This window comes from Sinohyriopsis cumingii, chromosome 4 (genome assembly GCF_028554795.1).
Source record: "Sinohyriopsis cumingii isolate HCF-2022 chromosome 4, ASM2855479v2, whole genome shotgun sequence".
Classification (NCBI taxonomy): domain Eukaryota; kingdom Metazoa; phylum Mollusca; class Bivalvia; order Unionida; family Unionidae; genus Sinohyriopsis; species Sinohyriopsis cumingii.
In genome coordinates, this window is record NC_142964.1 from 36,772,655 (window position 1) to 36,795,420 (window position 22,766).

General features: G+C 36.4%; 1 protein-coding gene across 1 annotated transcript; it reads right to left on the bottom strand.

Annotated features, from left to right (window-relative positions):
* Positions 1 to 13,265: 13,265 nt before the first annotated feature.
* On the bottom strand, positions 13,266 to 17,594 carry LOC149800937 (uncharacterized). The gene is made up of 2 exons (XM_089956757.1): positions 14,287 to 17,594; positions 13,266 to 14,049 (listed from the first exon to the last, which is right to left on the bottom strand). The coding sequence occupies exons 1-2, from the start codon at positions 17,592 to 17,594 to the stop codon at positions 13,266 to 13,268; spliced, it is 4,092 nt and encodes a 1,363-aa protein (XP_089812883.1).
* Positions 17,595 to 22,766: the final 5,172 nt, after the last annotated feature.

Consider the following 22,766-nt stretch of genomic DNA (forward strand, 5'->3'; position numbering starts at 1 on the left):
ATATCACGGGTAAAGCTGAAGCCCGTCACAACCCTGAAGGATTCACGCTACTAATTCAGCTATTGTAGTAACCCCATGGAAACAACGTGACATAAAAATGTTAATACCGTGAAATATTTGAATGATCATGAGTAAATATATTTCTTATTTTAGACCCATGCTTGATGCAAGCTGCTGTCGAGAGAAAACCATATAAGCCGCGGCATTTCTATTATTTGATTATCAACCAATCATGGATGGCCAAACAGATACAAATATTCTATTTTATCTTCGTCCATTTCTAGACTGGTTCCCACTGGTGCAAATATTTTCAACCGTGAATCTATAGCCACCCTTGATTTATTGGACAGACGTATATATAGCGACATGTACAATGCATAAGCAATCAGTACGCATAGTTCTACAAGTCAATGATCACGCTAGTTAATATTAAATTATATTGGAAATTCATGTATACCAAAATTAGTAATGGTACATTTCAGGCAACATTTAAATATTTGAGCATCATTTCAGAAAAATCAGAAAAATATTAAAATAAATTTGTGTGATGAATAGTTACATTTTTTACTATGACCACTCATGCCTCTCCAATTTAAGATTGAAATGTATTATCACCCATGTACATTCAATAGGTACAAGGTCACTCTAACCTTTTCCATACATGTGTTACTTCATTCAAAGAGATTTCAATGACAAAAATTACTTAAATTTCCTGCAGAACACGTATAATATAAATTAAAGTAAGGTAGGAATAGATCAACTGAAATGCGAAACATGATGTTTCCAAAAGTTTACCGAATTAAATTGTTGGAACACAAAATCATGAGGGGTCATCAGCATGAAATATGGTGGTAACGACGTAAGTGGTCATATCTGAAGCGTCAGGTTTCAAAGAATAACCAGGAAATATATAATTTATAACCATAATTACATAATAGATCGTACAAAATGTATACGCCTTATGTATTTGATTGCATCGATACCAGTCAATATGCAAAACACCCCAATTCACTTCATGGCAACGGTTGCCGTATCTGAAAGCGTGTTTATTATTCCATTGAAAATCATTCTGAGATAGACAAAAGATATTTATTTTGCTTGTTATCCACAAATAGAACCATATTTTAGCATCTGTTGTAAACTTAACTGCACATGCATAGGTGGAATCACTGCAAAGCAGTTGTTCGCTATAGGACTCTACTAATACAGGTCCCATAATACAGCTATGGAAACAACATGATGTTAAAATTTTAATACATTTAAATTTCTGTATATTCATGGTCAAACCTATATTTCGCAGTATAAACCCATCTTTGTTGCAAGCATCTGCTTACAGAAAACCATATGAGCCGTGGCATTTTGTGATCTATGTGTGTTTGAATCATGTTTTCAGTTTCGCAAAAACAGAATATGGTCCTAATTTCAGTATGTTTTTCCAAAACCATGACTTTAAAATGACTGAAGTTTCATCAATCAAACATTATTGTATATTTTTCTCATTTACAATTAGGAAAAACTATCTAAAAGAATCATTTCAGTAAAATTCTACTTTTCATTATCAACCAGTCATGGCCAGCCATTTTCTTTATCAAACAGTCATGGCCAGCCATTTTCTTTATCAACCAATCATGGCCAGCCAAACTCATATATGCTCTATTTTATCTTAACTCATTTCGAAAATTTAGTACCGCAAGTCTTCATACAGACTCGCTAATCGAATGTTCAGAAAATCTGCCAAGTTATTTTACAATTTCAAACGTTTTTGTCCTCATATAATAATTTTTATCGAGTAAAATTTACATTTTCTTTCAGAAGATTGGTCTTCGTGAGTTTTTATTGTCTTTTTAGTCGACTGATATCTTTCTGTCCCTGTTCAGTGTGGTTGGCTGTGCAGAAATGGCATTTTAGGTAGGGCATATACAAAAATGATGAAAAGAGACTGATATTTCCTCAGTTTATGAAAAATGTTTGCTGACTGCGAATGAATAATCTAACTTGATTGAAATGGTATGCCTTTATTGCACAAAACAGCGCTTTCCTTTTAGTGTTCTTAGTCCTTATAATTTCGATATCGTATTTGTATTAATAAATTATTTACTCCACAATCTTCATATCTACTCGTTATACGGATATTGCACCTAAACTGGCTGTGGCATATAACGTCCAATCGAATCTCGTTAAAAGTATATATATATATATATTGCAACACTATGCTCGGCCATGTTAGGCATTTTTCCGCCTAACAAATAAAGACTTCGTTGGTACCGAGTGACAGCTGGCGCAAAATAATAAAACAACTTTAAGGCATTGTTTATAATCAAAGATTTATTAACCTAAGCACGGAATTGTTTGCTTGTCACTACTGAATTAATATTTAGTACAAAGATGGGCTGGTTTTCTTTTATCTGATGAGAATACAAAAGAATTTAAATAGTATTTTTCGGACAGATATAAACATGTGTCTTAGCGTAATATTTATGTAATTGTTAAATATATTAACAAAATTGTCCTTTTGCAAAACCATAAAGATTACAAGTATTGCCCATGAATACACTACTCGTATTCGAGTAATTTGCCGGAAATAAATATCTAAGACTGACTTACTTCAATGACAGAAAAAATGCTATTGTGGAGGAGCATATCTTTTGATTGTCGAAATACGGCCTCCAAGTCAGATTGTCATACAGCGCGACATGCATCAGGCTACCCAGTACACTTACGACGGACAAATCAAGAAGGTCTAGCATTTATCAACATGATAAAGTTGACGATTGCTTCCTTTATTTATTGCAGGGTGGGAAAACTGACTACAAGAAGCCTCGGAATTTCGAACAACTCCGTCATATCAGAGACAGCAAGGCTCCTTGAGTTTACGATTTGTCAAGTGTTTGGTCAACACACACTGTATATCTGCAATCAGAAGTCAAACATACAATATACGAACGAGAGATCCAGGCATTTTTTGGTATATTCACATGCAATTACATACGTTTTTTTTTACACGTATGCAAGGGTCAAAATCGTTGTGAATAATCTAAGTCCATCTTGCCTCAAAACTAAATAATTTTATATAAGGAGTAATTATATTAAAGCTCGTTCTGGTTTACAAGTACTTTTAACAAACTTACTGTGCGGCTGTTTTGTAAACTCTCGCAAAAAGTGTATGTTGCTTTACAGGCTGCGTGTAATAGTGTGTCATCCAGAACAGTTTGAAGCGAGGCAGAACATCGCAGACACGTATGTTTGTTTTGGCTTTTAATTTTGACACGGAACACTTTGCTCTATTAACGCTGGGATATTTCGGAACAAAGTATTACGTACCAGACACCATTGCCACGAAACATAATATTCAAAAGATAATCGGAATGACTTAATTTCTTGCAGTTTATAAATTAAATCATGTATGTCGCATAGGAGCATACATGAGTATTTTGTCTCCTCATTCCCTAATATATATATATATATATATATATATATATATATATATATATATATATATATATATATATATATATATATATATATATATATATATATATATATATATATATATATATATATATAGATATAGATATGACGTGGCTGAATGTTGAATGAAATTTATGTGAAGGAACCATACAAATATTATCATATTACAATGCTTTTGTTAAAATCAACTAATCAGGTATATTTACTAGATTTAGTTATGTAGAGAAAAGGGTACAAGTGTGCTTGCGTACGTGAGTGTGTATGTGTTTGGTGTGTTGTAAGCGTTGGGATCATGCTTTTGCTTTTTGGTAAAGTTTCCGATCTCTTGCCTTTCCTGTTTGTTATCTGTTTTGCAAACAATTTGTTCCGTCTTCTGTGTTGGGCTTTAATGCATTTGTCTATCCAAGGTTTGTTTGTCTTGTTTCCAGATGTGGTCTTGGATGGTATAAATTATTTCATTAACAGTTTGGTCTTCTTCTGTCATTTTCAGAAATGTTATCTATTTTACGTATGAATGACTCTTGTGAAGTTTTCAATTCGTCACGCATCTGCCCATAGTCTGCATTCCTGTATTGGAAAACTTTACGAACTGATTTCTTCACTTTCATTGGTCGCATAATGGACTATATATAAACATTTTTATGTTCAGCAATTCCTGGTATGTTATAACACTGCTTATTAATGTGTTTTGTTTTGTTTGTGAAGAAAAATAGATCAGGTAGATTTGAAGAAAGTGCAGTTACCCGTGTTGCTGCATCGACATCCTGTTCCAGGAATGAGTCCTTGATGATATTTAGTAGTTGTTGGCATTGGGCATTGTTTGTGGCTTGTGGTAATGGACACTTGTTCTCCCAGTTATTAAAAAGTAGTCGCCTAGCCATAGGCGCACACCGCGTGGGATTCTTGTAAGGCACGAGTGAAGGTGGTCTAGTTATCTTTGGTTCGGTTAAGGACGAAGGTTTGTAAAAGGCGCCGGCGTATAGGTCTGTTACCCCTTTAACCTAGATTTTGACTCAAAGTTGTAGTCTGTCTTAAGATCTTCTGACTCGTAACTGACATACTGGTCAGACAAAAACATTGCCCCTTGGTGGGTAGAGGAGATTATAATGCCAAGTAGCCCCTTTTTTCCAGACCCCTTTATAGAGTGACAATTGATGACTAGGATTCTTAAGGGCAAGTCGGTTCCAATTCCACTGGGACCGTGTGTTGTAGAGGTGCACCTCTGCTTGTACGGAGATGAAGATAACAGTTGGGTTGTTAAAGCTTATCTCATTGTCTGCTTGGGTGCTGTAACTAAGGAAGTGGTAACTGTTACTGGGATCAAAGAGAAAGATGACAAATATTCCTGTACAGAAAATTGTCAAACCAGATTGAATACATTCGGAACTTACGTTGTAAAGGGTTTTTAACACAGCATCTGGCACACATGATGATACCATACTTCGCGTGCGTCACATCAAACACAGTGTTGTCCATTTACAGGCTTTTGTTGCAGACCCCACGAGGACATTTGATGGTTCTTGGACCCGGATTTGGTTCTGGTACATACAATTCAGCTAACAAAATGGTGCATAGATGGGAAGAACTAGTCTGTTTCTACAAACTGGTCCTTTAACCCTCGCCATTATTATTTTTAGTGTAGCAATGAGGTGGGTGGAGAGCGATAATCTTGGGTGATCCCTAATTAGTAGTGGTTGTGTGTTATTATTATTATCTTTTGGCAAATATTTTGTGTACGATGAGGGAAAAAGTGATAAGAGAAACTAAACTAATGTGGTGTAACATGTTGTAACTTATGTGATCTCTCGAGTCGAGAAAGGATGTTTAGGAACTGTATTTGCATTGAAGGATTTGGCGGTGAGTAACCGGGGTTGACTAACAGAGAATACCTTCAAATATAAACAGAGAATAGTTTTAGCAAGGATACTATGCTATTGTTTGTCAGCAGGTATTCACAACACCAGGGATATAATATTGTTATATAGAAGCTGGCCTGATATCTTGTGGACTAGTTGCGAAGAGTCGAGAGCTAGAACAGGAAACTACCGACTCCAGCCATTATTCGCTCAAACTGCTACAGTTCTTTTTCGCATAACCACCTGTCTCTTCCACTGCCACGCGGATCAAAGATGACTGGTTCTCCAATTTTTGTCACGCATAATCGATCCATGCTTACCGCCTTTATGGTTACATCATAAAAGCGAGTATTGAAACCTATTGCATAATACATGATAGCTCAGGTGCAGACTGTGTTGCCTTTTCATTAAGAATTTTGAATTGTCAAATAAAAGAAACGGACAAATTAAACATAAGAAAAGATGTTGGACGATCGAGGCTTACATTGTTTCCTGAATTTGTAATCGCTCTTGGGATATATTCGTTTCACAATAAAATGATACATCCTGAAGTTAAAATAAGTTTTACAAAATGATAAGTTAAGACAATCATTGAAATAAGTTAAAATTATTAAACGTCGCACCTTTGCATTAAAACGACACTTATTAAAAAATTTCATTATTTTATCTGTAATCTTCAGAAATAAGAAAACACTTATAACTCTTTATCTGATATATTGTGTCAAAATAGATAGGCTTTATTAATACGTGGAGATTGATGTTAGTTGTAAATACAGTCCCTGGATATAATTAAAAACTTAAAACTTCGATATAATATCAGTATCTTCCTTTGTTCAGTAGTAGAAGGTTAAATTCAAAAATATTAAATTCGCACCAAAATATAAACGATAATTTTATGGTATACAGCATTGTTTTATGGTAATAATAATTTTATCAAAACTATCGAAAGACATTGTTAATAGATTTTCAACGGGAACAGTTGAGTCAAGAGAGTGGTGATTTGGTATCGTCCAGTTTCTATAATCGGGAGATTTTATCCTAGTTTGAACTCTTCTGTGGGGAAATGGGTAGGGGTACAAGGTATCGGACGGTATAATATCATGCATAGCGACAAATGAGTTAATTGATCTAAGAAGAAAATGAGGCAAAAGTGTGCTTTAATTGCAACAAGAACTTCATTTTCTGTCTTTGATTAATATTCGAATCATTAAACTTCTGCACGGGCAACTTAATCCCTTCAAAATAATCTGATTTTCCATTCCAGGAAATTAAAATCCCATATAATTATGTACAAGTGGAAAATCGGATGAGATCTGTAGCTAGAATCCGCAGACAGAAGTGTTACAATATAAAACTATGCCGATCAAGACATTATTTCTGCTAATGCCTAATATCGAAATGCACTTTTAATACGGGATTATTTCTAGACTTGCAAGAGAAAACAGAGTGTATCGTTAGTGAATTGGTGAAGCAGAGTTCTCATTTGTCTGCAATTTACGTCACTGAACTGAATAGATTGAGTGTCTGGACCATTGATTTAAAATTTTTGGAAAGAATTTATTTGTCCTATATCATTGAAAACAAATCGTAAAAACGGGAAATATGCCTTACTTTTTCATGACTGAAACATAAAAAAAGAAATCCTTTGCCATCAGAATGTAACAATAGGATACTAATAGTTTCAAAAATACCTTTATAAAAATGATTTCACAAATAATAATATTTTTGGCTAATAATCTAATTATAGTAAACTATTATTAGTCAAAACCTAGACAAATATGCACAGCCTTTATTAAGACGCGATCCTAAATTGATCGCGAATAATTAAAAGTATCTGTTGAAAGACAATGTTATGATTGTGTGTTGAAGAAAAAACATCAATCATGACAAAATGGCAGGATAAAGTTTTGAAGTGTATTTTTCAAGCCGTTTCAAAATGGTTTATATACATGTGTTTCCATACTTTAAATCCAGAAACTAACATATTTGGATTTTTTCTTGTAGTACTAGTCTCTGTTGCTGTTGCGGAAAACCCTCTTCAGGGCCGGAGAATCTCTGTGTGATACGAAAATTAAATAAAGTTGCTCACCACGTCTTCATAGTGTTCCCTGCAGCATTATGCTTTTAAAAATATGGAGAAACAAAAACAGTGTTAGCTTGTAAAATGCTGATCATAACGTTTTGATTTCTCCCCGTTTATTCTTTTATTTCGAGTGCTGAGATTTACATTTCAGGAGGGATTTGAAGGGAATTAGCTGCGTTATTTTTAAGTCATAGCTGTACTATTCTACAAACTTGATTATTGCAATTTTGACACATAAATGGCTTTCTTACTTTAAGATAGATGAGAAAATATGAATGGTTTGCAAATAAAATAAATACAAATTTATAAAATGTATTATTATCAATTATATGATGATTCTGCTCCGTCATGGGGGGGGGGGTAGGATGGAATGGGGGGGGGGATATTTTGTTCGTTGGAAAGGTGGGCATAAGGCAGGCCTCCGTCCGTCATGGCAGCATAGTAGTAGGTAGATGACTATCACCAACACAACAGTTGGAAATTAAGCTTTAATAGAGGATAGCTGTAAATAAAGCAGAGTGATCAGGTGTGTGCTGTATATGCTCAGAGCTGGACACAAAGGAGGGTTTAGATTGGGCGCCGGAGAGCATTGCGAGAGTCATTCTATTATGCTGACGGCCGCACATGCCAAGTGCCTCCATGTGGCGCTCAAGGCCAACCGTTGCGGCACTGAAGTTCATGCAAAAGGTGACATCTTTCCACGATTAGCTTTTCTTCTTTCCCTGGTGACTAGAGCCAAGGCTCATTTGATCCCAGTTCTATATGCGGCAGATGAGTAAGTATCCCACTGGGTGGCAAAGGAGGGTAGAACATTGACTGATACCCTGGATGTGGCCTTATATATAATTACTCGCGCAGCAGACCAAGTAGTCATTTATACGCTGACCATTTCAGCAGCAAGGCAACTCCCATTCTAGGCGCTCTAAACATGAATTGGAATAAAATCGATGGATAGCAAACCCTAAAAACGCAGTAACCAAGGATTATTAAAATATCACAAAGACTGCGAAATGGTATTTTCGAAGCTGACCATGGCTGGTCCGTTAAACATGAATGACAACAGATTCGTGTGCATAGGTGTGCCTGATGACCAAAAAGACGCTACTACTAAAGCATACGTCGACAGGGTTGGTTACATAACCGCTCGAATAAATATGAACGCAAATAAATTAGTGGGTGTAGCGAGCCTACCATTCCTCAAGACGAGACCACCAAGTGCGTCACTAACATTTTATCCGTTGTGGCTAGTTCCTCCTTGCGTTTAGAAGGCGTTACTTTTCAGCGCACAAACATGACCTCACCTCAGACGCACCAATAATAACTTCATCCTCCACTAATGGTAAGTCAGTTTGTAATCATTTTGTTTTTATATTAGACCTCTATATTATATGCTCTCATTACGTCTATAGTATTAGAATGGTGCAAACCGAGATAAAGGACAGGATCTAGGTAATGTTTCTTAATGAAGGGATCATCTAGACGATTTAACTATGTCCGTTCCCGTACCACAGTGTATCCCTCGCTTCACCGGGTGACTCCCAAAGAGAACTCAAACAAGTGCTGAATAAATAATTATGCCGATATGATGATGTTGTTATTGTTGTTGTTGTTGTTGTTGTAGGGTTAACGCCATTTTTCAGCACACGATAGGCTATACATGGTGGCCAGTATTAATGGTGGAGGAAGAACCCGGGAAAAGCCCCGGAAAGAACCACCGACCCACGAGAAGCTACTGGCAAGCTTTCTCACATACCCACATTGGCTGAATTCGAGACTTGAACCTACGCAGACAGAGGTGAGATGGCAGTGATCCGTAACGGAGAGCGCTTTAGACCACTCGGCCACTCGGGGCCCCCATGCCGATATGAAGGCTCAGCTCAAATGCAGAGATCAAGCAACAACGATCTCTGCCCCAAAAGAATAAAAAAATAGACGAGCGATCAACATTGTTGACATTGGGCGGAAGTGTCGAGTATTGTAGCCATGTGTGTTAGAATAGTGGTTGTGTGAGTACTAGCTGTGCCGATCTCAAGAAAAAAATAAACGATGGTGTAGCATGAGCTGTGATATAATTATTAATATAGCCTGTCCGACCTCCCAGATGTAATCCTGAGTTCTCCTCCGGCCTATGAATTTAAGCTGGTTAGGTCGACTGCTATTTTGGGCTGTCTTGTTTCGGTCTGGTCCTTAAGTCCATCTACATATTCCATAAATTCTTCTTCAAAGGCGCTGAAGAACACTTCGTGCAGGGTAACTATGGAATGTGGAGAAATGGAATACATCCATCGAACCAGGTAAGGGCCTTGGGTCCAGTCGTTTCGGGTAAGATCCGTTATTCATATGTGATTTAAATACATATTAACAGCCATTGAATAAAAAGTTTCGAAAGTCTCGGAGTATTCAATGTTGTCCACGACATCGTTACAATTAAAGGTAATGCCTTAATTGCTAAAGGACTCCTCGCCCACGAAATATATTTCCACTTACGCTTTAAGCTGTCAATCATGGTATTCCGTAGACACACCGCGTCTCCAACTGGTGTGTTGATAATAGTCGACCATATGCTGCTATGCTACCATGACCAAAGGAAGTGTGCCTTGTACCCACATTCTCACGACATTCGGGGTCTAACAAAAACGTTGCTCCTCCGTGGCTTAATTCAAAAGTAAGTAGTGTGGAGCCAAACAGCAGTTTCCGTCTTTGCTGCTCCGTGAAATAGCAAAAAGTATTATGTGAGATGGTCCAATCCGGACTTCTACTGCTAATATTTCGATAAATGCTCACCCCAGTTTTACTGTCGGCTGCGCGATCATGTTCATATATTTCTGATTGTCCCCAAAGCTAATACGCACACTACAACATTTATATTTTCCACGAGTCAAGACAAAAGTGCTTTGCATTTTCGTTCAGAACGATCACATTTTTCTTTTCATCTTCTCTGTATTAAATCTGATCATGATGCACTTTAAGTGATATAATAAACAGAAAATTTCAGAAAATTTGGGACCAATTTAAAAAAATTTTTCTTTCAAACGGTATTGGCCGACATTTTTGCTTTTACGAAACTACTTAATTAGTCCTATTAACTAAGTCTTATAGAATCTGAGGCTACTCTAGTACAAATAACATCGGATTTGTTCTTATCACATACCTAAAAATGTTAAACATTCTTTCAATATTCAGGAAATATCTTCGCAACCAGTGTGTTGTTTTAAACTCTTTCTAAAGAAGAACACATATAAAAACGAAGTATAAATGTTAAAGTTGATTTTACAATGAAAATGTCGAAAAACATTTTGTAACAGCTGTGAATCCGGATTGGATGGGATCTAGGGAAAACACTAAAAACAAATACGTGAATGAGATGTTTATTTATAATGCATATTGATAATGAATGTTTCTGACGCATTGCTCATGCGCATCAAGTCCAACAGCTGATATAAAGAAATGACGTGAACAAAGTTCAACAATATGTTATGTATATTGTAATGCAACATTGCTTGTTGGACTTAATCTTGTCCAAAATCAAGTTTATTTCTAAAGGACCTGAATTATTGAAGATTTATTTTATTCTGTCAACAACAAATAAATAGCTGAAATATTCTCTATGTGTATAAGTTTAACACCAGGGTATTTATTAATAGAAGGAAATATGTTTATTTGGGTTTGGGACTAGGTTGTTGGAATTCCGCTACAATTTACCTGGTTTACCTGACATTGTCCAGGTTATATGTTATAATTTAAGTAACAGACTTTCTAATAATAACTGAGATTTTATTTTGTAAACAATAAGAACTTTCTAAAAATTTATTTTCCATTAGGTAATAGCTTTTTTTTTCTTCGAAAAAGTTAATTTTTACCTTAGGTCTAGCAGAGGACTATATAACTTTGTCACTGGAAATATCATTATTTCCTGCTGATGATCTAGCAGAAAAAATGTGTATTATTTTAGTGTCCAGAAGTTTATTTGGGCTGGAATTTATTTCTTCAAATTATTGCATTCAGTAATTACTTTCTCTGGAATATATAGTGCTCATTAGAAAATAATAGTATTAGACAGAGACATTCACTGGGATTTATGGTGAATTCAAACCTGGAATTATATTACTGTGTTTCAACAAAAGGCTGTTGGTACAACAACACAATACAGGCCGCTGCAGCACATCAACACCTTCAGCATTGGACTTAATTTGGATTTCTACTAAAGTTCATTCAGAGCTTTAAATTATTAGGATATGTGTCTGTCATTCTTGGATTATATTGGGATTTTTACAATACCGTAAATTCTTTTTTTTCTTCTTCACTTTCACTTTGTACTCTAGTGAAATAAATTATTTGTTGAATTTTCCAACGTTTGTTGCTTTTCATTCCTTTCTGTTACTTAATTTAAGATTATAGACTCGTAACAAATATCTTTCTCATTTCAGGTAATTGATCATATTGCCTCCTCCCCATATAAAATAAATAAATAAATAAAATTAAGAATGTCACAAATTTAGCGTCGTATTAGATTGATTATACCCTTATTTGTCTTTTGTTTTTATTGCAGTAATAATAAACATTTGTGAACTTACCTAATGTCAAAAGTTAGACTCAATCTTATTTGGATGTGACAAATGTTACAAATTGAGTAGTTGGCTTTGTGTCTGAAGAAATCATCGAGCCCTAAAACTTTCACGTGCTGTTACAGGTGCCGCTCTACACCGGAAGGAAACATAATTTCCGGTTAAATGATGTTGCTGACACATGCAGCTAATTTCGTACAGCTTATATCGATTTGCCCCATTACTCGCCAAACGTGCAATGCTGGGGCCGTTTTGGACATTGTCAAAGCCATTAAAATCGGCATCGAAACATTCTTCTGTGTATTTTAGATAATACAAGCCCGATTTAACGATATAACGGTTTTCACTTTTGTTGGCATGGACAAATGTAGATGAGCGACTTTCTGCTTGTATAGAAAATGGTCACGGAAAAATGTGGCTTGTGGACGTATATATATATATATATATATATATATATATATATATATATATATATATATATATATATATATATATATATATATATATATATATATATATATATATATATATATATATATTGTTACGGGGTACAAAAGTTGCAAACAATAACATCCAACACAAAGTATATTCCCAGCCAATTTTTTAATGTTCACCCAAGCTAGGGCTCAAGACGACTGCTCTTTACAGAGAACAATTCTTTAGTTTTACACCAGGGCAATAGTTTATCAAAACAACAGTGATGACAACTGCAGACTCCAACTCCAATGGGTCAGAATCTTTATCAGTATCAGATGTGAACTAGGTAGAATTTGTTTCTAACATTACCATATCTGACCGCTTAAAATCCATTAAACTAAAACTATCATGTACACCACTGTCTCTTGTCTTAATGATAATCAAATATTTATACAAATAAATTAGAGGGAAATGTTAAGCATTAATATGACGGCAACACCTTCCCCCTTAAGAGAAAACTAGTTTTCGAACAAAATTATAAAGGATGGACAAGCAAGATCGAAGGGTTAATATTTGGCTGTATACAGTTCTGTGCAATTACCTTACTTCAAGAAATTTAAAAGTTCTAGCTTCTCCCTGGCAATTAGAGTTCTATCAAATAGCATACAGTGCAAGCATTCAATGAGTCGCTAAATATTTCCATATTCCGAATACAACATTTAGCATAACATCTAAAACAAACATTTTGGATTCACTTAAAATCAAACTGATGTGCATTACGAAAGTACTTAATTAGTAGACAAGCTATAATACACATTATCATATGGGTCTTAATTCAGATAAGTCCAACAAGAATGAACACTAAAACACATAGTCTTAGACTCCAGCACGTGACAATCCATCAGCATTTGCATTCTCTGCTCCCCGACGGTGTTTGATCGTGAACTCATATGGTTGCAGACACAGGGACCATCTCAGAAGCCGTTGGCTTTTTCCTTTGTTTTGGCTTAGCCAGGTTAATGGGTTATGGTCAGTTTCAACACTGAATGGAGCACCACACAAGTAGTAGTGAAGAGATTCTATCGCCCATACTATCGCAAGGCATTCTTTCTCAATTGTAGAATAATTCTGCTCCCTGGGCAATAGTTTGCGGCTGAGATACGCTATCGGATGTTCGTCCTTATTGTCATTGTACTGACTCAAAACAGCTCCAATGCTCGCATCACTTGCATCCGTTTGCAGTACAAATGGGCGTTCAAAAACAGGATTGATCAGGATAGGTGCCTTTACAAGTGCATTCTTCAAATCACTGAATGACTTAATAGCTGTCTCATCCCATGTAACACGATTTGGCTGACCCTTCCTTGTCAAAATACAAAGCGGAGCCGAGAGCTCAGCGAAATTCCTGATGAATTTTCTATAATAGCCCACCATTCCTAGAAAGGATCGAACCTCTTTCTTTGTTTTCGGAAGTGGAAAGTCAACCATAGCTTTGACTTTGCTGTGGTCTGGTTTAATTTGCCCTCCGCCAACAACGTGACCAAGGCAAACAATAGTATCCTTTCCAATGTCACACTTGGAAGGTCTAACTGTCAGATTGTTTTCTCGCAATCTCTCCAAGACTGCTCGTAGATCCTGAAGGTGGTCATCCCAGGTCTCACTATAAATAATGATGTCATCAAAGTAAGATGCAACATTACGTAATTTGGCCAGCAACAGGTCCATCATGCGTGAAAATGTAGCAGGTGATGTTTTCATCCCGAAAGGCATAACGGTAAATTCATAAAGTCCAAAGGGTGTCACAAAAGCAGATTTCTCCTGCGCTTCTTTTGACAGAGGTACCTGCCAGTAACCTTTGGTCATATCGAGTTTGCTAATATATTTTGCATTTCCCAACTTCTCAAAAAGTTCGTCTATCCTTGGTGTAGGATAGGCATCAAAGAGTGTGATGTTGTTCAATTTTCGGTAATCAACACAAAGTCGCAGACTTCCATCTTTCTTTTGAACAAGGACAATTGGTGAACTCCATGGGCTTGTAGATGGTTTTATCAATTCTTGCTGTAACATTTCGTCTACTATAGCTCTGACTTCAGCCCTTTTTGCATGGGGAATACGATAGGGTTTCTGCGTGATTGGAATGTCTGTTGTTGTTCGAATGTTGTGAGTGATCAAGTTGGTTTTGCCTGGTTTTGAAGTTAGCACGTCTTCAAACTCCGAGCATAATCTTCGCACCTGTTCTCGCTGTTCTTTCATCAGTCTACCATTCAGACTGATTTTGTCCAAACTTTCCATGTCGGCCAGTGGGAATTCAATCCGTCCTCCTCCATCAAATTCATCACACACAGTTGTTGATAACAGTACAGCTCTCTTGTACTGACGTAATAGGTTACTATGGTAGGTTACTTGTCCTCGCCTACCACCAATGTTAATCTTGTAATTAACATCATTAACCTTACTAATGACACGATAAGGTCCCTTCCAGTGAGCTTTCATCTTCGATGCATCAGATGGCAACAAAACTAGGACCTCATCCCCCGGCCTAAATTCCCGTTTGGTAGCATTTTTGTCGTACCATGATTTAACTTTCTTGTGACACTCTGTCAGATTTTCTTTCACTAACTCACTTACATCAACCAATCTCTGGCGAATCGAAAGCACATGTTCAACAACTGACTTATGTGTCTCACCCTCACCGGTGAATAGATCCTTAAGAATCTCCATCGGCCCTCTTACTGGCCAACCATACAGCAGCTCAAACGGCGAAAAACCAGTTGCTTCATGTGGTACCTCCCTATAGCAAAACAGTGCATAAGGCAGCATCACATCCCAGTCTTCACTGTTCGTGGAACACAGTTTCTTCAAGACAGCTTTGAGTGTGCCATTCAATCTTTCGACCTTTCCATTGGATTGTGGCCTGTAAGGAGAAGTTGTGATCCCCTTGATGTTCAACATGTTGTAGAGTTCTTTCAGAAGTGCGCTTGTGAAGTTGGTACCTTGGTCTGTAAGAATAATCCTAGGTATACCAACCCGACTAAATAGGCCAATTAAGGTGTTGGCCACTGTTTTGGCATCAATGTCCTTCAAAGGAAATGCTTCCGGATACCTGGTAGCTTCATCTACTATGGTTAGTATATATTTGTTCCCCGCCTTTGTGTGCTGTAGTGGGCCAACGATATCCATCGCAATCTTGACAAAAGGGTCAGACACAATTGTTGGACACACCACTGGAGCTTTCTCCTTCCCTGTTCTCCTTGCTGTCTTTTGACAGATGTCACAGGCCTGACAGTGCCTCTGAATATCCCCAAACATTCCTGGCCAATAAAATGCGGTTGTTATTCTTGCTTTCGTTTTCTCCCTTCCTAGATGACCAGCAAGCGGTCTATCATGTGCCAACTCTATCACTGCTTGACGTAACTGCTTTGGCAAAACTAATTGGATTCCATATTTTTCTCCATCCGACGACTTCCACTTCCGTTTTAAAATTCCATGCTCCCAGAAAAATGCATTGTCCATGCCTTCTATTTCACTTGCAGATGACAGGGCCTTTTCTCTCACTCCAGCCAACGAGCTGTCATTCTTTTGATACTGAGAAATTAATTCCACATTAACATTGTGCAGCTGATCAAGCGACAAGTTCTTGTTATCAGCCTCATCTTCACAATGGATGTCATCCTCATCCTCATCAAGACCATGATCACTATTTTCGTCCGAAAATAGCCTATCTAGATGCACATCATCCAATTCATGGGATCGGACCCCACATTCTTTTATTTTCCTTTCACTTTCTTCAGCGTCCTCTTTCTGTGCTCTTGCCTGGTTCCTCGTTACTACCATAGTCCTTTTTTTCCTACGTAGAATGTCCATACCCAGCAGCGCTTGTGCTGCCAAGTCAGATACCAGTCCAACCTGGACATGACCCTTGTAGTATGGCGTGTCTAATTCTACTATGGCTAATTTCGCCTCAAAAGGCTGTCCAATGGCAGTGTAGAGTGTCAGGTTCTGTCCTTCAAGGATACATGACTTATCGACAAGGTCGTCACGTATCAAGGTCATTTCTGCGCCTGTATCTTTAACAAATAATACTTCCTTGTTGTTCACTGTTCCCGGTACATTTATTAACCGTTCACCAATGGTATTCTGGACAAAGTAGGTTGCTTGATTTTGTTTTCTGCTGGGACAGTCACGCAAAATATGACCCTTTTGGTGACATTTATAGCACTTTTTGCCTCCATAGGATTTTTCTATCAAACCAGTTTTCTTGGACTGAGGTGAACTTGATGCTTGGTTATTTGCTTGTTGTCGGCTGTGCTTATGGTCGAACTTGCTGTCACTGATGGGCAAAACATAATCCTCAGCAGCATCGACAACAGAGCCATTGCCTTTATTGCGCCTTATCCACTGGGCCTGCACTGGTGGGAGAGCCTTCAAGAAGTATTCATCTGCTAAACATCTATGTGGATCACGACTATCAATGAACCGTGTTAAATACTGCTCTATACGTGCCATCAGACCTCTGTATGTTTCATTAGCATCCCTTCTTATGCTAACTAACTGGTTAAAATATTCATGAGGTCTTTTCCCAAACCTATTTATCAGGGCCTTTCTTAGCTCAACATAGCTTTTACTTGTTTGTTGTGCTACCTCTCTTGCCTCCCCTGTTAGCAGTGTTCTCAGTTGCAGGGTTTTCATTTCTTCGCCCCATTTGGCGTGATCAGCCACGGTGTCAAATTCTGAGAGAAATGTAAGAATGTCTTCATTCGCTTGATGATTGTAAGTTTGAAGCTTGACTTTGAATGGGAGGCTGTCATTCTTTTTATCTATGTCTTTCTGATGTTTCACCCTTTCTATCTCTAACTCCAGCTCTTTAAGTTTAAGACTGTGCTCCATTCGCAACTTCTCCCTTTCAAAGTCTAATTTTTGTCTCTCAATTGCACATTCCCTCTCTAACTGTAACCGGTCACGTTCAGTTTGCTTTTTGATGTCTTTGGATGTTTTTAGTTTGCTCTGTGTTTTCTTTAGTTTTCTTACCGGTTGCTCTTCCTCTATTTCCATGTCATATGGTTCTTCACCACTGAAGTCTCCCTCAATATCTGTGAATTGCATCAAATTTGTTTGCTGTTTCCGTCTGGTTCTATCCCTTGCAATGCTGTGTCCTTCAACAATCGTTCCTACTTCCTCATCTATAACGCTACCTTGGGTCGTCATTTCAATCCTTATTTTGTTTATCCTTGGCTTAACAGGAATCACACCCACACAAAGTTACAGAGTATATCCAATAGCAATTTGCAGCTACACTACTCAGACAAAACTTTGGTACTTGTGCTGTTTCAATGTTACTGTCAAATTTCCAACAACTTTGCTATCCCACCGCTGCCACCAAAATTGTTACGGGGTACAAAAGTTGCAAACAATAACATCCAACACAAAGTATATTCCCAGCCAATTTTTTAATGTTCACCCAAGCTAGGGCTCAAGACGACTGCTCTTTACAGAGAACAATTCTTTAGTTTTACACCAGGGCAATAGTTTATCAAAACAACAGTGATGACAACTGCAGACTCCAACTCCAATGGGTCAGAATCTTTATCAGTATCAGATGTGAACTAGGTAGAATTTGTTTCTAACATTACCATATCTGACCGCTTAAAATCCATTAAACTAAAACTATCATGTACACCACTGTCTCTTGTCTTAATGATAATCAAATATTTATACAAATAAATTAGAGGGAAATGTTAAGCATTAATATGACGGCAACATATATATATATATATATATATATATATATATATATATATATATATATATATATATATATATATATATATATATATATATATATATATATATATATATATATATATATATATATATATATATATATATACATACATATGTGGGGGGGGGGGTGAGTTTGTGTATTGACTGAGAATATGTCAAAACGATGTCATTATCGCTCTTGCCAATGGCTTTATTCTTATCAATGTATACCTTCTCGTTTCTTTGCATATTTTATCATTTTTAGATGAGATGACAAAGACTGATAAAAGAATGATTTCTTTATCAACCACATTCACTAGGAGCTATGTTACTGTTAAAGATGATGTGGTATAATTATCCCCATGGCGAGATTCGCTTATCAGCATAGCTTGGATGGCAGTGGTTCCATAAAAGGCTATATGGAAACAAGAAGTCAATGATAAATCACAAACTGTGGAGATTCGTTATTACAATAAATATGTAGGAAAGACTTTTGTCATTTTATTCTCTTTTACCCAATACACAGCCGCGTGTGTGTGTGTGTGTGTGTGTGTGTGTGTGTGTGTGTGACATGAAAGCGTCAGCTTCGCTATTGTCACTAAATTTCTGTATGTAATTAACATTGATGAACGTTGTTTTCAAACACGTTTGTAACGCGAATTAAAACTGTTTAAGGAAAAGTTGTATTACTATATTTAATCATGTACCGATGATTGTCGTAGAGTATTACAGGAATACAACACTGTATAGCAGACACATAGCAACAGGTCGTGTTAGTTCAATCACTGACAGTTACCTTGATTCATTAGGAAACTAATTATAAAACGTTAATCCTTAAAGTCAACGGTTTGCTATGTTGAGCTCATTTTAGTAATTTCTTGACGGCACTTCACTGAGTGCATAAAGTGCATAAATTAAACTGGAGGGCATCCAGTTGACACATTTTAAGATCTGCACGTACTGAGAGAGAGAGAGAGAGAGAGAGAGAGAGAGAGAGAGAGAAGAAAGGATGGGAGAGAAGGGACAGAAAAAGAAGGAAGAAAAAGAAGGAAGAAAAAAAGAAATATGCCTGAACATGGAAATACGGGTCAGAATAACACACATAAGGGCGGATATACTTCCTAACTTAAAAAAGAAAGTAGTTCCAAAAGTGATATCGCCACTGTAGCGTTAAAAGTTGTATCACCGCTGTGGCGTCATTATTTTTCTCCCACTGCTATATTTCATTTTCTCACTATGAAAAACATAACAAAGAGGCAATATTTCCCTCTATGTCAACATTAGTTTGTATATGAAAAATGTAAATCACAATGCATGAGATGTTATTTTCTGTGGAATCTGTATGTATAATGGCTAAGGGAAAACAAGCTGATTTAAAAAGTGAAAGACATAATGAGACAAAAATTCCGAATTCTTACACGCCTCCGATAAGGAACATTTCCATGAAGGAAGCGGTTGAAATGGTACATTGAGATAAAAGTGAGACAATGCCTTCGAACCACTGTAGCTTCTTATGCCTACTCACTGTTATTCAATACGACCAAGAATGTAGTTCATTAATTTCTCTGCAAAACAAGGTAGCACTAACATTCATGGTAAAAGTACAATTTACCGTCAAAGATTTTAAGGATCTCAATGTTTTCTATCAACGTTTCGTCTTTCAAGGAAACTCACGACAGATGCTTCATCTTTAATACACCCCGCAGCCAAACAGTCAACCCCTTGTTTATGAGTCACAAAAGAACAACACCGTTGACAAATGTCCCACTTATATATTGTATATAGACGGCCTAGTACCCGAACATTAATTCTAAGCGGCCAATCGCATTCATTTCCACGATACTTGATTGTTTTTCAGCTACGTTGTGACAATTCAATACATCGCATATCAATTACAAATTAAGAATTTAAGTCGTGCAATAATTTAATTTGTCATATTTCTGAGACAAAGCAACAGAACAAGATTAAGTCTTTTGACAGTACACAATATATTTTTCTGCTAGATATTTACTTTCTATAAAGAAGCACAAAATGACAAACTAACTTTACCACTAAAAATCAAACAACTGTATTGCCGCAAGCCAATTCGCTCACTTTCTTTGTATTGCACATCCTCCATAGATAGATTCTATTACAATGATTCGGCAAAATGATTGGTGGGAAAAAATACGAAGAGAAGGTTAACTAAACAAGAAATGTAAGTCAGAACAATGGTGCAAGTTTCGTTGACGGTGGAATTGTCAAAATTAACGTCAATTCATAAACGCAGAATTCTTTATATTTTTCTCTTAGTTCTATCATTTTTAGACCAGCAGCTTTTGGCTATGACAATATCATCATGATCATCATCATCGTCGTCGTCGACGTCTTCGTCGTCGTCGTCGTCATCATCATCATCATCTACAATAATAATAATAATAATAATAATAATATGAAATAATAATAATAATAATAATAATAATAATAATAATAATCGTCGTCGTAGTCATCATCAACATGGTTATTGTCATCTTCATCATCATCATTATCGTCATTATCATCATCATTATCATCACCACCACCATCATCATCATCATCATATCTTTATTTTAAAAAGATAATATTTTCAACATTGAAGCTAATCTCCCGTATAGTCCTAAGAAAAAATGTATGCAAATTACATACGTATATACATCATATAAAACTCTTAATCTTACATTAAGCGCTGACAAATATGACATTTGAAACAACTGGGTATAGCGGCATAACTTTGAAACAATCAAAGAAGAGGAAAATGTATGTACACAATAAAACTGGAACACAGGTCGGCCAAAAGGTAATCATTATGCAAGGATTTACAATTACTGTAAGTTGATGAATTTCTGATTTGAGCAGGAATAATATTCCATAATTTTGGACCCCATACAAAATAGGAAGAGCAAGATCGTGGAGGTAGTGTCTGGAAAAAGAACGAATTTCATGGATTAAAGGTTTGGTGAGGGCAAATCAGTACAAGCCCATTGACCGTTTTGTACATCCTGCGACCTGTTTGTCATTGTAACCAATTTAATATCGAAAACACTTCAGGAGATGATGTGAAAATGTCTGTCACGTTATTTAGAAATATTCGGGCAGCCCGTTATTTTTTTGGTTTGTTGTTGCAATTTTGTAATCTTATCAGTTTGAACTGTACTGCAGTTGCCTCAAACCATGCACTAAACTCTGAGATTTGTAAAATATAGCAAAGTCGCGAATATTGTTAGAAATAGAAACATTTTATAAGAATTTTTTACAAATGCAGTCCGTTTACACAGTAAATTTTTATAAATGCAGCCCGTTTACTCAGTAAATGATGAATCTGATGGTTACCCAATGCAGATACTCAACCTTTTTTTTTCTCTCGAGTAAACTGAGGCAAGTATGCAATTACTGAGCATAAGTTAGAGTGCTAGAATTGAAGACAGTTTTTTTGAGCCAATTGTCAAACAGGATGTTTCTCAAAGATTCATTGCATTTTATTATACAAGTGCCTCTTTTAAACAGACTGGAAATCGACAATGTATTTAGAGCGGCCCGAATTCTGAAAAGTTTTGTCGTCAGGTAATATATAGGAATAAGAGTATTTACGACATAGAGGAAGTTCCTTTATCAAGAAAAAAGGTACATGTCCTAAATTGGAGCCTTGTGGGACGCCAAATTGTAATGGTTCTAATGGTGTGTAATAGCTGAAAATTTATAGACCAACCACTCTTTATTGATCTCTACTATTGTCGTGTAAAACTGGTTAGACTGGTGATTTGTCTGTCTCTAAAATCATCTGTCCGAAACTACCGATACTTTCTGAGGTGCAAAGTACATTCAGTTCAACCAACATTCTGTTGTTTTTAGTTTTATTTTGTTGGTTTTTTTTTTGTTTTTTGTTTTGCATTTTAATCAATTCACAAAACGGATCAAGTTTAAGCAAGTTATATAAATATTACTAAGTATACAGCGCCCGTTTGTTATCGGTGTGAACCTTATGTTTCTAAAATATGCAGTTTGTTTATTGATTCAGGTGTTTAAACAATCCTATAAACACATATAAGTTAAAACATTATGAAACACTTATGTGACCGCTACTATTATTTACAAATCAAACAAACACACCTCGAATAGGAATGGGAAAAGATGAATAATTTCTATATTCACTACTACTGTTGTAGAATGTTTCAAATATGGAACTTATTATTTTTATCGAGGTCAAAATAATTACCAGGCAAAGCGTGTTATGTTACTTATATTCTATATCACAGGAAAATGGTCGACTTACCCTAAGCAGAAATAGAGTGTCTTCAAATTGCTCTCTAAGTCCTTGTCAGGTTATAACTGTCTCTTTTTAACAATATTAAAACTTGACCTTAATCATCATGTAATTTACTGAATACGAAATTTTTCATCTGATAGGGTTGCCATCAATGCAGTTTGAAAATATCTTCATCGAATGTTGCGCTTATTCAAGTGATAAAAAATGTGTTTTTGCGAATGGGCGAACTGAAGCTGCAAGACCTGCATAAATTATCTTATTCCAAGTGTTATGTCAGTATTATTGTAAATGTCTTCGATCAGAGACCAAGGAAATTCATTAAAATCTTTGCAGAA

What these genes read in the sequence shown, in the direction of transcription:
- LOC149800937 (XM_089956757.1), bottom strand. Translation starts at nt 17,594, where the DNA reads ATGACGACCCAAGGTAGCGTTATAGATGAGGAAGTAGGAACGATTGTT. An exon ending in ATAGACGAACTTTTTGAGAA is followed by an intron (nt 14,050 to 14,286) that starts GTTGGGAAATGC and finishes CATTATTTATAG; the next exon opens with TGAGACCTGGGATGACCACC.